This window comes from Amblyomma maculatum, chromosome 1, assembly GCF_055883805.1.
Source record: "Amblyomma maculatum isolate TAMU_Amacu chromosome 1, ASM5588380v1, whole genome shotgun sequence".
NCBI lineage: Eukaryota > Metazoa > Arthropoda > Arachnida > Ixodida > Ixodidae > Amblyomma > Amblyomma maculatum.
The window spans coordinates 498,607,868-498,624,442 of NC_139344.1; the positions used below are offsets into that span (position 1 = coordinate 498,607,868).

General features: G+C 45.4%; 1 protein-coding gene across 2 annotated transcripts in view; it reads right to left on the reverse strand.

Annotated features, from left to right (window-relative positions):
• LOC146210295 (uncharacterized) overlaps positions 1 to 16,575 on the reverse strand; it is a 155,266-nt gene that overhangs the window by 138,346 nt on the left and 345 nt on the right. Inside the window, exons 2-6 of one of the 2 annotated variants that reach the window (XM_084609161.1) lie at positions 14,656 to 14,795; positions 13,716 to 13,844; positions 10,422 to 11,802; positions 9,192 to 10,343; positions 2,265 to 2,553 (exon numbers count right to left, since the gene is read on the reverse strand). In XM_084609161.1, coding sequence (XP_084465287.1) covers positions 10,024 to 10,343; positions 10,422 to 10,524 — 423 coding nt within the window. In that variant the 5' untranslated portion in view covers positions 10,525 to 11,802; positions 13,716 to 13,844; positions 14,656 to 14,795 and the 3' untranslated portion in view covers positions 2,265 to 2,553; positions 9,192 to 10,023. Of the gene's footprint in view, positions 1 to 2,264; positions 2,554 to 6,347; positions 10,344 to 10,421; positions 11,803 to 13,715; positions 13,845 to 14,655; positions 14,796 to 16,575 lie in introns of those variants that run through there. The other variant, XM_084609156.1, reaches the window with a different exon arrangement.

Sequence of the window (16,575 nt, forward strand, 5' to 3'; positions counted from 1 at the left end):
CTGAGAACAGTTCGGGACATATGTGCACAAAATCAGGTCTAATATGTTAGCTGTTGTTTCTGTGATCCGGGTAGGTTTAGTAACAATCTGGGTAAAGCTCAATGATGAACACACATCAAGAAATTCGCAGCACGTTCGAGAGGAAAACTATGCAGTTGAGGTCCAGTTAATACCAGGGTAACTGAAATCATCCAATAAAAACACAGGGGCAGTGAACCAGGTTCACTGACACCCAAATGACTCCTATGTTTGTCGTAATATTGAGCGCGAATGATTCCAAATGTTTTTTGATAACTATGAGAACACCTCCGCCTTGCCTTTCCTCTCTATAAAATCTGAAAAATGAAATTGGTTAGCTGAGTCGAGGATTTCACTGTCTCTGATGTTCCCACGCAGAAATGTTTCAGACAACATAATAATATCAGCGGAGCATGAATCGATAAGAGAGGAAAGTTCTGTGCACTTTTTGACAATGCTTGTAATGTTAGTGAATACGACAGATGCATGCGTTGATTGTTGCGTGTGGCCACTTCCTCTCTGGATTCCCTAATCAGATGATACTTCGGTTGTTAGTGCAGGGCCTGGCGGTGTCGAATTGTTAATCTGAAGTTGCGGACTGGTAGAGACGACTTCGTATATGTCAGCAACAGGATTATACATGTAGCATTTGTTGGAAATGAAACCTGAGTCGGTAGCGTAGGGATGCTGGCTGTAGTTTAGCGAAGCCGGTTAGTTTTTACTGAGCAAGACGAGTGGCTGAAGTCTTCTGTCACACTAATACAATGAAAGCTCGTTAATTCGACCCCCGTTAGTTCGGCAAATCGGTTAATTCGACGTGAGCGTGAGCAAAGCGGCCGAAGTATGAAGCGAAGGACCTGGCCACAAAAGTACAATTATTGAAGGCGATCAAGGACGGCGTTTCACGCCAAGACGTGATGAACAAGTATGGAGTGAAGAGGACAATCTTGGCCACATATGTCAAAAATGAAAACAGCATCTTGGAGGCGTTCCACAGTGAAAGCTTCAATGCTAAAAGGAAAAGACTGCGGACGGCGGCTTGCTGATTACATCACCATCGATGATGGCGTCGCAGTCGCCAGACAGCTGACTGAGGACGACATAATTCAGGAAGTTAAAAACACCGGCAACGACGATTCATCAGAAGATCATTGTGACCAGCTCCCCCACCGCCGAAGCGCATGGTTAAAGAAGCCGCAGAAGCGCTGTCCATTCTGGAAGAATTCTGCGAACAGATTACCGATGGTGCGCATGCCATGGAGCATCTTGCAGCGATTAGCGCTATTGTCGCCGATCAAATTCGCCCGAAAAAACAGACGGTGATAACTAACTTCTTTATCAATAAAGGTATGTCACCAGGGGCTCATTTCGTTTTTTTTTTTTATTCGATAATTCGAAAATTTTTCACGGTCCCGTCGATGTCGAATTAACGAGCTTTTACTCTATCCTTTTCTTTTAGTTTTGAGGCAGACTGAAAAGTTTTTCTTTAGTTTTATAACTAGCGAATTTAACTATGACAGGACGACAGCGCAAGAGTGAATACTGACCTAATCTATGAGCTCGGTCGATGTCAGTCGATGACAAATGGTGATCACAACAGGTTGTCAGCAACTTTGATTCGAAACTTTGTCTTCAGTTTCCCCCCCCCCCGTTTCTATGCCGTCTGGTATTCCATGCAAGATTATGTTATCGCGCCGGCTCCTATTTTCAAGCTCGTCGATACGAGCATGCAACAACTGGTTTTGTTTGCGAAGTTCGTCGATAGAACGGGTAGGGTCCTGTTTATGGCTTTCAAGCGTTTTCAACCTAGTTTTCCCAGCCTCTAGCCTGCTGCCAATATTTGCAAGTGAGGATTCAATGTTGTGTTGTCCAAGCCGCATTTCATTCATGCCCTTCTTAATTACCTCGTTACTCGCCTGAACTGTGGTAGTCTCAAGTTGCAGATCGCGAAGTAGGCATAGAATTTCGAGGTTGTGATTCGTTTGCGTTAATCATGTTACAGTGGCGGCTCTGTCTACTGTCTCGTCTTGCTCAGTCGAACGTATGGGGTCGGACTGTTTGTTGCGAGCGGTATGAGGGCAGGTTTCGGGACCGGGAGGACCAGGATTTTCCTCCACATCTCCCGCCCGCAACAAAAGTACACCATTGTGAAAACACTCGTTTACAATGCATACTAAAACCCGTGGGCACAGCTGTAAAAAACGATTATCACACCTTTTTGCGTACAAGGAAATGCAATTACACACCTGAAGCACGAAGAAAGGTGGTTTGCCAGCCGATGCGTACGCCAGGCTGCACCCGTGCCCACTGGAGCAGCTCCGATGTTGCCGGACATTTATAGCTGGCGCTACTGTTGATGTCGATGACCATGGTGATGGCATGAAGACGGGATGCATTTCAATGATTGGTGGCTCTCCGATGGCTTCCGACCCTTGTGTAGCGTTTGCACGCTGCCAAAGTTGGCAGGCCTCGGTATGAAGGTCCCCAATGACGGTGCCGCGCTAGACAACACCGTACGAGTATGCCAGGAAGGACCTGAAGCACAAAGAAAGGTGGTTTGTCAGCTGATGCGTACGCCACACACACTCTGTGTTTATAACCACTGGTCACATTCTTATGAGTATTTGAAAGCAAAATGTCCAACCAGATTTTTTGGGGTTATCGTTCACGCCTTTCGGGTACATGTTCGGTTTCAGCTCTGGAGACGCATTCCGTTCTTGTTCAAGCCAGTTCGACCCTCCCCGAACCGGTTCAAACGAGTTCAGAAAAAAAAAAAACCTAGGGTGTGTTCTACTGCTCCACCTTCTTAGTACTGAGTTTTCTTTCCTGTTCTATACATAATGAAAGCTGAAAATTCACAGTAGTCTTTCTATTGTTTTCCTCATCAGATATGACGTGCTTCAATGGATGTACAGACCTCAGCCAAATGTTTATAACCAGTGACTGACGATTAAAGCATCATCATCATCATCATCATCATCAGCCTGATTATACCCACTGCAGGGCGAAGGCCTCTCCCATATCTCTCCACTTAACCCGGTTCTGTGCTAGCAGCATCCACTTGACCCCTGCGAACTTCTTAATCTCATCCGCCCACCTAACTTTCTGCCGCCCCCTGCTACGCTTTCCTTCCCTTGGAATCCAGTTTGTTACCCTCAGCGACCATCGGTTATCCTCTCTTCGCACTACATGTCCTGCCCATGTCCATTTCTTCTTCTTAATTTCCACTAGAATGTCGTTGACTTGCGTTATTTCTCTGACCCACTCTGCACGCTTTCTATCTCTTAATGTTACCCCTACCATTTTTCGTTCCATAGCCCTCTGGGTTGTCCTTAACTTAAGTAGAACTCTCTTGGTTAGCCTCCACGTTTCAGCCCCATAGGTGAGTACAGGCAAGATGCAACTGTTGTATACTTTCCTCTTGAGCGATACCGGTAAGCTGCTAGTCATAATCTGCGAGTGCTTGCCAAATGCGCTCCATCCCAATCTTATTCTTCTTGTTATTTCCTTTTCATGGTCCGGATCTGCGGTTACTACCTGTCCTAAGTAGTTATATCCGCCTACTACTTCCAGTATTTCGCTACCTAATGTAAACTCCTGTTCCTTCCCGAGGCTGTTGAACATTACCTTGGTCTTCTGCATATTGATTTTCAAGCCTACCTTTCTACTTTTCCTGTCTAGGTCATCAATCATTATTTGCAGTTCATCTCCCGAGTTGCTTAGCAAGGCAATGTCATCAGCAAATCGCAGATTACTGAGGTATTCTCCATCTACCCTTATCCCTAACTGCTCCCATTCCAAGTCTCTGAATACTTCCTCTAAACAAGCTGTGAATAGTACTGGGGAGATTGTGTCTCCTTGCCTAACACCTTTCTTTATGGGAATTTTGTTACTTTCTTTATGCAGAACTATGGTTGCTGTGCAGCCACTATATATATCTTCCAGCACTTTCACGTAGGGCTCGTCAACCCCCTGATTTCGCAATGCCTGCATCACCGCCGAGGTTTCAACTGAGTCAAATGCTTTTTCGTAATCAATGAATGCTATGTATAAGGGCTGATTATATTCCGAGCATTTTTCTATCACCTGATTGATGGCATGGATATGATCGATAGTAGAGTACCGTTTCCGAAACCCTGCTTGATCCTTTGCTTGATTGCAGTCTAAGGTTGTCCTGATTCTATAAGCGATTACCTTAGTAAATACCTTATACGTAACAGACAGTAAGCTGATTGGTCTGTAATTTTTAAGGTCCTTAGAGTCCCCTTTCTTGTGAATGAGGATAATGTTTGCATTCTTCCATGCTTCCGGTACCGTCGATGACACCAGGCACTGCGTATACAGGGTGGCCAGTTTTTCTAGCACGATATCCCCCCCGTCCTTCAGCAAATCTGTAGTTATCCGATCCTCTCCAGCTGATTTCCCCCTTTTCATAGTTTCTAGTGCTTTCTTGACCTCGTCCTTCGTCACTGGTGGAACGTCTGACTGTTTTTCCCTATCGCCAATCTCATTACGGTCCTGACTACTTTGGCTACTGTAGAGATCTGTATAGAACTCCTCGGCTACTTTGACTATCTTTTCCATATTAGTGATGACGTTGCCCGCCTTGTCCCTTATCGCATACACCTGGTTTTTGCCTATGCCCAATTTCTTCTTTACCGCTTTAAGGCTTCCCCCGTTCTTTACAGCATGCTCAATTTTCTCCATGTTATACTTCCTTATATCGGCCACCTTGCGCTTATTGATTAGCTTTGATATCTCGGCCAATTCGATCTGGTCTGTTGGATTGGAAGCTTTCATACTCTGCCGTTTCTTAATCAAATCTTTCGTCTCCTTAGACAGCTTACCGGTATCCTCTCTAACTATCCTACCGCCTACTTCTACCGCGCACTCAGTAATGATATCTCTGAAATTATTATTCCTTGCCTCTAGGGTAATGTCGCCATCCTCAGTTAGAGCTGAATACCTATTCTGTAGCGAGATCCTGAACTCTTCTGCCCTCCCCCTCACCGCTAATTCGTTGATGGGTTTCTTTCTTACTAATCTATTGCGTTCCTTCTTCAGATTTAGGCTAATTCGGGACCTCACCATCCTGTGGTCACTACATCGAACTTTCCCGATTACCTCTACATCCTGCACAATGGCGGGGGTTGAACACATTATGAAGTCGATTTCATTTTTAGTCTCTCCGTTAGGACTTTTCCATGTCCATTTTCGGTTCTTCCGTTTGCTGAAGAAGGTATTCATGATTCGTAAGTTATTGCGCTCTGCAAACTCAACTAGTAACTCCCCCCTGCTATTCCTAGAACCAATGCCATAGTCACCTACTGCCTTGTCTCCTGCCTGTTTTTTCCCTACCTTGGCATTGAAGTCGCCCATTAGTACAGTATACTGCGTCTTTACTTTTCGCATTGCCGATTCTACATCTTCATAGAAGCTTTCAACTGCCTGGTCATCATAACTACATGTAGGTGCATAGGCCTGTACAACCTTCAGTTTATACCGCTTATTAAGCCTAATTACGATGCCTGCAACCCTCTCATTAATACTATAGAATTCATCTATATTACCCGCTATATACTTATTGACAAGGAAACCTACTCCTAGTTGTCGCCTCTCAGGTAAACCTCGATAACACAGTACATGCCCTTCCTTCAGTACAGTATATGCCTCATTCGGCCTCCTAACCTCACTAAGCCCTATGACATCCCATTTCATGCCCTCTAGTTCCTCTAACAGCACTGCTAAACTAGCTTCACTAGCTAGGGTTCTAGCATTAAACGTTGCCAGGGTCAGTTTCCAATGGCGGCCTGTCCAGCGGAGCCAGGCTTTCTTAGCACCCCCTGCTGCGTCACAGGTCTGACCGCCGCCGTGGTCAGTTGTTCCGCAGCCGCTGGTGACTGAGGGCCGGGGTTTTATGGAGCTTATCATAGGAGGTTGTGGCCAATTACTGCACCAGGGTGGCCAACTCCTGTTCTGGTGAGGGAGTGCGTTGCCGGAGGTGTTCATCGGCATCAGGTCGCACCCCAAACCTGTATATGCAATTCCATCGACACGCGGATTTTTTTTTTTTTTTTTTTTTTTTCATCCGGTGGAGAATTGCGCGGCACCGGGATTTGAACCCCGGTCCTCTTGCATGCGAGGCGGATGTTCTACCGCTACGCCACCGCTGCACGATTAAAGCAGTATGTGCAAAAATTTGTTTTCATTGGCACATAACAAGAAGGCTGTCGCACGCCGAAAGAAAGTTGAAGGAAAATGTTTCCTGCTGCGCCTTTCAGGTACACAGAACTTCACTTAAATTTTATTTTAGGTTGAAACCTCCGCCACTGCATCTGGAACAATATTTCGTTCATGCTTCCACCAAATGACTGATATCAGATCAAGGTCGAACCAAGCACATTCCCCAAGGCTGAAGATGTATATACCCTATGTGTGATATATCGCACAGCACGCGGACACCTTTGCATTTCCCGTTTGTGCCAAGGTCAGTCAGGCAATATTTGTGCATTGTTCAAGCGTGGAATTGTCTTGAAGAAAAAGTGAAGTTGCGTGGAAATGCAACTAAACTTATTTTTACTGTTAAGCCTCTTTGTGTATGTGATTTTAGACTGCATCAGTCGCTTGTAATGATAGCGGTTTGTGACCCCCATGGACCTAGGTATAACCTAGGAGAAAAGGAAGCTGGGCAAGTTGGTTTTCGTTATCTATATTAAAGCAGCAGGAAATAATGAGCACGGAAAAAGTACAACAAGCTCGATCCAGGTGTAGTGCTTGTTCTGCCTGCGTTGTTTTTTTCTGAAGGGTAGATACTTGGGCTTGTTGGTACATGATCGAAGGGAACAAAATGTAGCGCACCAAGACAAAGACAGAGAAAGAATACACACACAGCGCTAACTTCCAACTAATGTTTATTTAAGGAAGAAAGCATGGTTTTATACCACCGCGTATCACATGCGCCAAAGAACATGCGCTAGCAAGTCATGTCACTCAGATACGCAATCTCCTTTGGCAACAACGCGACAGAAGGGTTACTAATACAATCATCTTTCAAAAGAGTAATCCATTCAGCTTCAACTATTTCACGCGTTAACCGGTTTTTGTGCACTTTTAAAACCATACTTTTTTTCAGGAGAGGAATACAATTGCAAACACGGCAATGAGCCGACAAACCTTTACCACACCTATTACTGACATCCCGGCCATGCTCACGAAGCCTATCATTGAGGCATCTGCCCGTTTGACCAATATATTGCTTGCCACAGGATAGGGGTATTTGATATACTACATTTTGGATGCAATTAACAAATTTTTCTTTATGTTTCTTTGTGCATAGCTGACTCAACTTATTCGGAGCCGAAAAAGCCACTCTAACTCCCGATCGCTGCGCAACTTTTTTCAGATTATGGGACAGCCTATGAATGTAAGGGATGACGGCAATTTTTTCTTTCTTACACGGGGCCTGTTGACTGACATCCGCTTTTTTTCTGGCATACTTTCTTCAAAACGCCTTCGGCCACGGACACAAGAAGATGGGAAGGGTACCCGGCACATTCTAGACGCTTACACTGTTGTGAAAAACTGTCATGCATGAGGTGCGGGCAAGATTTCTTCAAAGAATTAACAAATGAAAGGCGAGCAATGGAACGTTTCACAAGTTTAGAGTGCAATGAATTGAAAGGTAACAATGGTTTTTCGCCACGAGGTTTAAACATCCAGCACGTCCGATCATGATGAAGTATGAAGTTAATATCTAGGAATTGAATACCACCTGTTTCAGGTAATTCAAATGTTAATTCTAGAGCTTTAAAATGGTTACGAAACAGCGCAAGGACATTAAAAGCGTCATCCATGAAGGAACCGTCATTTCTGTTAAGTACAATGAGGTAGTCGTCAACGTATCTAAAAATCCTAATAACATTGGTATCAGTTACTGTATCAGCAAAAGACCTGTCCAGCCGGGCTAAAAATAAATCGCTTAGGATCGGGGCTATGCACGACCCAATGCAGATGCCTTGTTTCTGAAGGTATGGTTTTCCATCCAAAATTATGAAAGTCGAAGTCAGGTAAAATCGTAATAGTTCTAAAAATCCATTCACTGATAAACCACAAGCATTTTGAAAGGCAATCGGCCCATACTGATCAATGCTATCTTCAATACAGGATAGGAGAGCGTCATGCGGAATGGAATAGTACAAGTCTTTTACATCGACAGAAAAAGCAAAAACGCCTTGACCTGCATGTGAATTAACAAAATCTAACACCTGCTCAGAGTTACGGACAAGGAAGGGATCTTGAACAGAAAGCACTTTTAGTTTTTCTTGTAACCACAGGGCCACGGATTTTTGCCATGTGCCATTCTCAGATACAATAGCACGGAACGGTACATCAGTTTTATGGGTCTTTGCACTGAAGAAAACCTGAAGGAACTCCTTTTTACAATCTGTAATCTTTTTGAGCACAGACCCAAGGTCCAATTTCTTGCATAGTTTCTTTGCTTCAGCTTTAAGTTTTGACATATTAAGTTTTGGATGACAGTTGAAAAGCGGAGGACACAGCTTCACATGCTTTTTTATGAAACGTTCGTACACCAGATTTCTAGGATCCTTCCCGAACAAGAGTCCGACCACTGTGTTTCCGCAGGTGTAGACATCTTACAACGATGTAAGTTGCAGCCTTCTAGACTTCCTGTAAATCGAGTTAAGTCCTATCTTGAGCAGCATTCGTTGTGTCTTCTTCCCGCAGACAAAGAAGGGGGGTTTGCTGTACTGCCGTCTGCTCTGTTTCATAAAAAAGCATGTGAAGCTGTGTCCTCCGCTTTCAACTGTCATTGGGTGAATAAAGCCCACTTCTGTTCGTTCCCTGGCTTCCTGCATGTGTGTCTTCCTTGGCTGAGACGTAATACTTGGTAATCCAAAACTAATGATTTTAATTTGCAAGTAATTCTGCTGAGGGCAGCCATGGCGATTTGCCCTGCGGGAACACCACTCCGGGTGCACCGCGTTGAAGTCGCAGCAGAGCAAACAGTTGCCGCCTATGAGGCTGGCCAGCTGTGATAAGGACGTGGTGACCCTGCGAGTTACAGGACGGACATATACGTTTGCGACAGCCGTATCCACCCCTCTAAGTCTGACACAGACCGCCTCCATGGGGGCCCCTACCGCATCACTCACTCAGCCTAGAGGAGGGATGAACGGGCGAAGAGGGATGGAGGGGCCTCAGGCAGGGGTCAGCCTCACACGTCTGGCTCAGGGAAATCTGATAGCCCGGCAGGTGGCACTCCCTGGGATGCCTCCTGGAGGGCTAGGATGTCCCGGAGGTGGGGTTCCGCCTGTAGCCGACTGATGAGTTCTGCCCTGCGAGGGCGGAGGGCCAGCAGTTCTGCAGGACCCATGGGTAGGGGACCTCTGGCAGGGCCCTAGCCATGGTGGTGCGGCAGGTGGCGAGCCCCCGACGGCTGTGCAGACTTCTGGAGATGGCGCACCGGGTCCAGGACAGCTCCTCCAACCTCCCGCTCAGTCTGGCAGGGGAGAGTGGCATGCCCGGGGTCCCATTCGCTGGTGTCGAGGGAGAAACCAGACGGCAGTCCTCAGTCACCCTGGGGGGTGACTGCAGGGCCCGGGAGTATGTGTGGGCACCAGGATTCTCCCGCAAGCTGGCCCTCACCTCCCTCCCAGACAGGCTCCAGGGACGGCACCATTGCCGCTGCCACCTGATGTTCCTCCTGCCAGCGGGGGCAGCAGGGTGAAAGACAGAGGGGGGCCCCCCGCAGTTGGTGCAGCGAGGCACTCCAGCATTGCATGCGCTGGTCTGGTGGTGGCGGCCACAGCGTGTGCATCGGTGCGCCTCTTTGCAGGAGGCTTTCACATGGTCCAGGCAGCCACACCGACCGCACTGGATTGGCCGTAGCAGAGCCGGCCGGACTGGAAGGCGCAGGCGGAAGATTACCACCCAGGCTAGAAGAAACGGGGGCCTGAACCGCACCCGGAGAGCAGTTCCCCGAGCTCAGTGGATACCCAGGACTGGAACAGGCGCCTCCATGGCCGCAGGAAGGTCCTCGTCCCTGATGTTCGTTGGGACTCCATGGACGTACCCCATGGCGGTGCCCCTCTCAGAGTGAGGCAGAATGGCCCCGCATTGCGACTGCAGCAAGAGCCTGGATCTCCTGAGAGGCCGTGAGGGCCTCTCAGTGGCGGCATCAACGGCCACAATGTTTTGTGAGGGGTTCACCCTCACTCCCAGGACCGCAGGTGTAGCGGCCTGGTCCTCCGCGGTAGCCACCCTGGAGCGGCTCAGGAAGGAAGCCCATTTCTGGAAGGAAGGCACTGGAAGAGGGCAGTGCCAACCCTGCTCGGGGACTGCTCTGGGGGGGGGGGGGGGGGGGGGTTGTTGGCAAGGCCCACCTGCCACTCGATCTCCCCAGACAGTTGGGACAGGTCCTGGCTCTGCAGCAGGGACTCTTGGGAAGGCCCGGCAGGTGCAGGGAGGGTCACCCATCCAGGGCATTGTCAGGGGCGACAGGTCGTCCAGTGGGGCACTGAAGTCCCCCCAGGCGCTGAAAGAGCCTAAGGGGGGCCCACAGCCACCCCTCGGGCGGGACGCCCCTGTGAGACGAGTGCCAGCCGCACGAGGACTCAAGCCCTGTGAGGCCGGACTCCTGGGCAGCAGGCTCCTCCAGGGAGATGTCCGGAGGAGAGACCGGCTGGTTCGGAGGGGGCAAGCCACAGGAGGTTGACGTGGTGTCCCCGGGCCTCTCTGTCATGCAGGCTTTAGAGCAGCGCGGGCGGAATGTGGCCAGGGGCAAACTGACATTTCGTCCTCCTGGAGGGAGGGGGTGGAGGATCCTTGGGCTTCAGCAAGAAGTCGGCAGCCATTCTCTTGGCCATGCGATGCGTCACGACCGGGGAATCCCGGGCCAGGACGCGAAGCGAGCGGCTGGATGGAATATAGGAGCGTCCCCTTTGAAACGGGGTGGTAGCAGTAGCTATCATGCTCATTTTTGTCACTAAATGTTAATTATTGTTTTATATTGGTTAACTACACCATCATTCTATTTATGAAATTTTTGTTTCTACATTACTAACATTATGTCACTTCTCTGCTTTTAAGCCACCAATCTTCCAGTAGTTTTTTGCTAGCTTCCACCGCCGGTTTATTCACCCGGCCACTGGTATCTCCAAACCTCAGAGCTTCAGGAACAGTGACTGCGCCTACATCAACTTCCGGATGGATACCATTACATTCGAGTGTAATATGGTCAATTGTTTCACTGGAGTTGCCACATACAGCACATGCGTCATATTTGTTTTTCTAGCTGCGTGTTCTAAGGCACCCTGATCTAGGAGACACTATCTCCCAAGTACTGTTCAAAGCTTGCTTAGAGGAAGTATTCAGAGACTTGGAATGGGGGCAGTTAGGAATAAGGATAGATGGAGAATACCTGACTAATCTGCGATTCGCTGATGACATTGCCTTGCTAAGTAATGGCGATTTCCACTGGTCGGTACGGAGCACGATAAATAGGCAGGAGTGCAGCCCACAACAACTTGCTTTCTCATTTTTTTTAACGCTGCAGACGTTTTTCGATAGACGCACTTCGACATATTCGCGCAAAAAACGGTGACATCCAGCGTCCTCTGCCGATGTCGCTGAAACGGTCAAAAACAGCCAAAAGAATCCAGCAGCATCCGGAAGTGACCGCAGCAGCGACTAGGGGTGCTGTCTTATCTTGTCAGCCTTCATTCTGTATGTCCTTTCTATTCCTGTGCCGTCAGCGATGTCAACCTGAAATGCAAAATGATCAAAAGGGAATGACAATTATTAGATGTGTATATTGTCTACAAAATATATATGTTTCTTGAAAAGATTAATATGTGTAGGTATCAGAGCAATGGATATTGAAGCATTTTAAGTTATATCAACCAGCCTCCAGTAATTATAACAGTTTGGTTCCTTTGCTTATGTAATATTATTGGTGGCATTATGGTTAAATACTGCATAACACTGAGAATTATTTTAATTACCATGACATCACCAAGAATAAATTCTATTGTATTATACTGATATAACCTGTTTTCCTGTAATGCAAAATTTTTATAAACAGTTTGCTATGTATTCTGCAATATTTGGGCTGCATGCTTATAACTCTTGGTGCACCAGACCTAAGTAAGATAGCTACTGTGAATTGTACTACTAGGGAATTCACACTCCTAGAAATTAAGCCAGAGGTACAAATATATTTGCAAGGAAGAAAGCGTAGCACAAAAAAAACACTGACAGAAAAGAAAACACGCACAGTGCTAACTTCCAGCAATATTTATTTTGGAAAGGAAGGGCAGTTTTTATACCATCGTATCGTAAGTGCACGATCAGAACATGCACTAGCAAAGCGTACCTCCTAGATATGAGAGCTCTTTCGGCAACAGCACAGCACGGGTCTACTTACACAATCACCTTTGAAAAGTGCAGTCTATTTCGCTTCAATTATTTAACATGTTTTCGGTTTTCGTGCACTTTTAAAACCAAGCATTTTTTTTGAGAAGGGGAAGAATGCTTTTGCAAATGCGGCAGTGGCCAACAGACCTTTCCCACACATGTTCTTAACGTCTGGCCCATGCTACCGCAGCTAATCATTTAGGCATCTGCCCGTTTGCCCCACACATTGTTTGCCACAGGAGAGAGATATTTCATGCATACACAGCATTTTCAACGTAGTCAACAAATTTTTCCCGATGCTTCTTTGTGCAGCCAACCGCCATCTTCTGCGAAATAATAACTCAACTTATTAGGAGCCGAAAAACCAATCTAGCACTAGATCGCTGCACCATGTTTTTTTTTATTATGTGACAGTCAATGATCTTATGGGACAATGGCAACTTTTTTTTTTTTTTTGCACGGAGTTCCCTGACTGGCTTTTTTTTTTTTTTGCACTGCAATTTTTTTTTCTTGCTTCATGAACTAACATAACAAGTCCAATCATCCACCCTTCTAAATATATTTGGTTCTGTGTCTGACTCTTTCGAGCAGGCCATGATTTCAACTCTCATGTAGCTGGTGTGTGGGTATGCTTCTCTGTTCTCATCAAAATGTGAACGGCCTCAGCTTTCTTATTTGTCTTCATAATACTTTGACACATATGTACATTTTTCATCAGTGCTGTGAGACAGAATCTTGAGCTAGACACTAACTTGCCGTAACAACTGCTGATTGTAGCAAAGCTGTCATGCAGCACAGAAAGTTATGATGGTCCTAGGCATGCTGCTGACTCTTTCGTTTTCTAAATGCCTGGCACCACAGTTTCATCTTTGTCAGTAGCATTCCCATTATGCTGACAGAACAAAAAATTATGAAGGGCAAAGTAATAAACCTGAATTCACCTTGTACATTTTCCTGCCATTCTGGTGATTTTAGCTTCAGTTTTACCTGTTCTATTTTTATGAGAAAATTGTATTTAATTTCATGCTTGAATAAATGAAAACAGCATTTTGTCACTTGGTTTCACTGGCATTAAGATTAATTGGTTTAAATGATATAGGCTACAAGAGGCGTTTTTATCCTCAGTTGCCTGGCCATTCTAGCTGCTTTGAGACAACCTCTTGCTATACCTTCGCTTAGACTTTTCCTCCTTATCTTTCTCAGATCACATACACATTGCGAAAATTTAAATCCTTGTCCTGGAACAGAAAAATCAGGCCTACCTTGAAGTCGGGATATACAATAAGCCACTTTAAGTGCACGCTTGCAGTGCATCCTTTTTTCTTTGTTCCCTGTAACGTCATCCTTTTCTTTCCAAAGACATCTTGAGGCCAGTCAGGTGGGCAACTCGTCTGAAAGAATAATCACTCGTGATAATATCTGCTGCTTTCATCTGTCAAAATGGCACAATATGATGTCACAATATTATTGAAGGCATCTGCCAGTAATAAATTTTATTGTTAGTCAATACAAATGTCCACTTATACCATTTTACACTGACGTTCATCATCTGTAGATCTGCAGCTCTTTAAGACATATTTAGGTTTCTGCCTGTATATATATTTTCTAAGAAGTGTTAGTAGCAGTTGTTCAGAATTAATGCCAAACTGCGTCTGAGCAACTTTATAATTATCTTGCAATTTTATAATAGCATGCTGAGGGTGTGTTTAAAATGCATTGTGAAAGACTGTATAACAGTGAGGACTAATATAGTTAAGACTTTTGTTTTACTTAAGGAGCCTATTCAAGCACAAAGCATTTCTGCTGGCTCCAAGCTATGTTAGTCAGTGAATTGTTAAAAATGGCACAGATGGAGGTTGTTATTGGCAAAAATGTTTACCAAGAGAGAGCAGGAAAACACAATGACCCTGGTGGACTCTAGCTAGAATCTGATGAGGTCATCTGACAGGTGGTAATTGGCATGCAGAAGGTTTAGTTCGGCAACTGCTGATTGAGGTAACCACATCCACATCTGATGAAAGAGGCTTTCAAATACAAAATAAAATGTTGTGCAGAAGTTCCAATGGGAATGTGACATCTTACTCATATTTTAGGCAGTCATTCTTACTGGAAAAAGATTGTGCCCTTGTTTTGTGAGTAGCAGTTGTAACTGTTCTAGAAAAGTGCATAATTTATATATTATTTAAGGTGTAGTTTCCTTACCGTGCTGCTGCTTGGACATGTTCTGTTCTTGTTGCGATCAATGCCCAGCACGCAGTCCTTGCTCACTCGCCGGACAACGCAGAATGGCATGTTGAGAGAGATTGGCACTGCTCCTCGATTTGAGGAAAACATGAGCTGGGCTGTGTGAAAAGATAACACCATTAATTAGTATGAAAAAAAAAAATACATTAACTTATTTTTTATATACAGAGCATCAATTAACAGCTGAAAATGCTACAGTTCAAGGCACTTTGACTTCAGTACTCTAAGTGGCACTATATGCGACACAGATCTCTCTCTCTTTCTAAATATATATATATATATATATATATATATATATATATATATATATATATATATATATATATATATTGCTTGAGAAGGAAATGGTTTGACAGATGAACTAATGGCACACAATAAATGGATGACTACTTTTTTCGTCACTCATACACACTTTGTGTAATAACTCAACATTCCTTTTTATTATTGTGCCGACCAACTGGACACAATCGATAGGAAAAACTTCAGCCCGCTCCTCCCCATTGATTCTATCTCAACTAGGGGGAGGATTGCACGTAGCATCTTCGGAGTGCCTGTTCTTTCCCAGGCTAGGCTTTTGAAGCGGCTCCTTTGAAGCCGTCGTCCGCCCTCGCAGTGGGTCGGTCACACGGACGGCGACCCGCGGCCGCTGGCCCATCTCCTGCGAGGTCCCTTCCCACTACTGTTCTCCCGTTTCTGGCTATGGGAACCGTCCGAGGCGGCTTCTGCGGTTTCCTTTTGGACCACGCATCCCTGACCGTCCTGTGTCACGCCGACAGGGACGGTAAACAAAGGGAATCGTTGCACGCCCGATTTCTACAGCTTTGGTTCCGCCGGGTGCTTGACCTTTTGATGAATCAGCGTTCCATACGAGTGCTGACTAGGCTGCTGAAACTCGTGAAGGTTTGTGTGCGCAATTTTGATACGACGTCGATCTTCTCGCTATGGCGTTGGGATGTGTGGCGCATACATGCGTTTTGCAATTAAAAAGCAGGATCACGTCATAGTGCACTAAGACAGAATGAATGTTAAAAATAAAAGTCATCGAGTGGGGAATAGAACAGGCACAATACATTTTTGTTCTTGCGGCTGGAGCAGCGGTTAGATATGAAATTAGAAGCATCTGATTTAATTTTCATTTACCCGCATCCACCGATTTCGAGATAAACGACTGTCCTTTTTTGTGTGTGTGTTACTTAACAGCGTTTCCTTTTTCTCGGTCAGCCAAAGTTTTGTTCCGAGAATGTCAAACGTGAGAAATTAACGTTCATCTAGGCGATACATTCTGCGCACATTGTATATGCTGCCTGAACTTCCATCTCGATCATATTGTATCCCGATGGAGGAAATTAAGTTCATTCAGTTTACTCTTCACACATTCTCATCTGGGACTGTATACATCAGCTGATGCTTGAAAACTGATCTGGTAAAATACAATAGGATACCTGAAAAAATTACTACCGATAAAAAAAAAAAAAAAAAAAAAACTCCGTGGATGTGCAAGCTATATATATAAAGGGAGTGGGAACTTAGTGAAGATGGTGATTGAAAAATAAACATTATTATTATTGTTATACTTAATGGGGATAATGCGCTCTTCTCTAGACGTGTTGAAAAGCGAATATTCTGAATATCCGTCGACGCAATTTCATATATATCCCAATCTTTCCAATTTTCTACAATGCACTAAAGCGCATAAATTTAGATACTTTTTTGAATGCTCATTATATATTGAAGGCCTTGCCTTCAAAAAAACGGGTCCGCGAGCCATGGTCTCGCCCGACGAGTGACAAATCCAGTCTCTTAAAAAACACCGGTTTATTCCGGATAAACAAAAAAGCAAAACAAAGAAACATAAGGCGTGCGCTGAGAGCAGGCTGT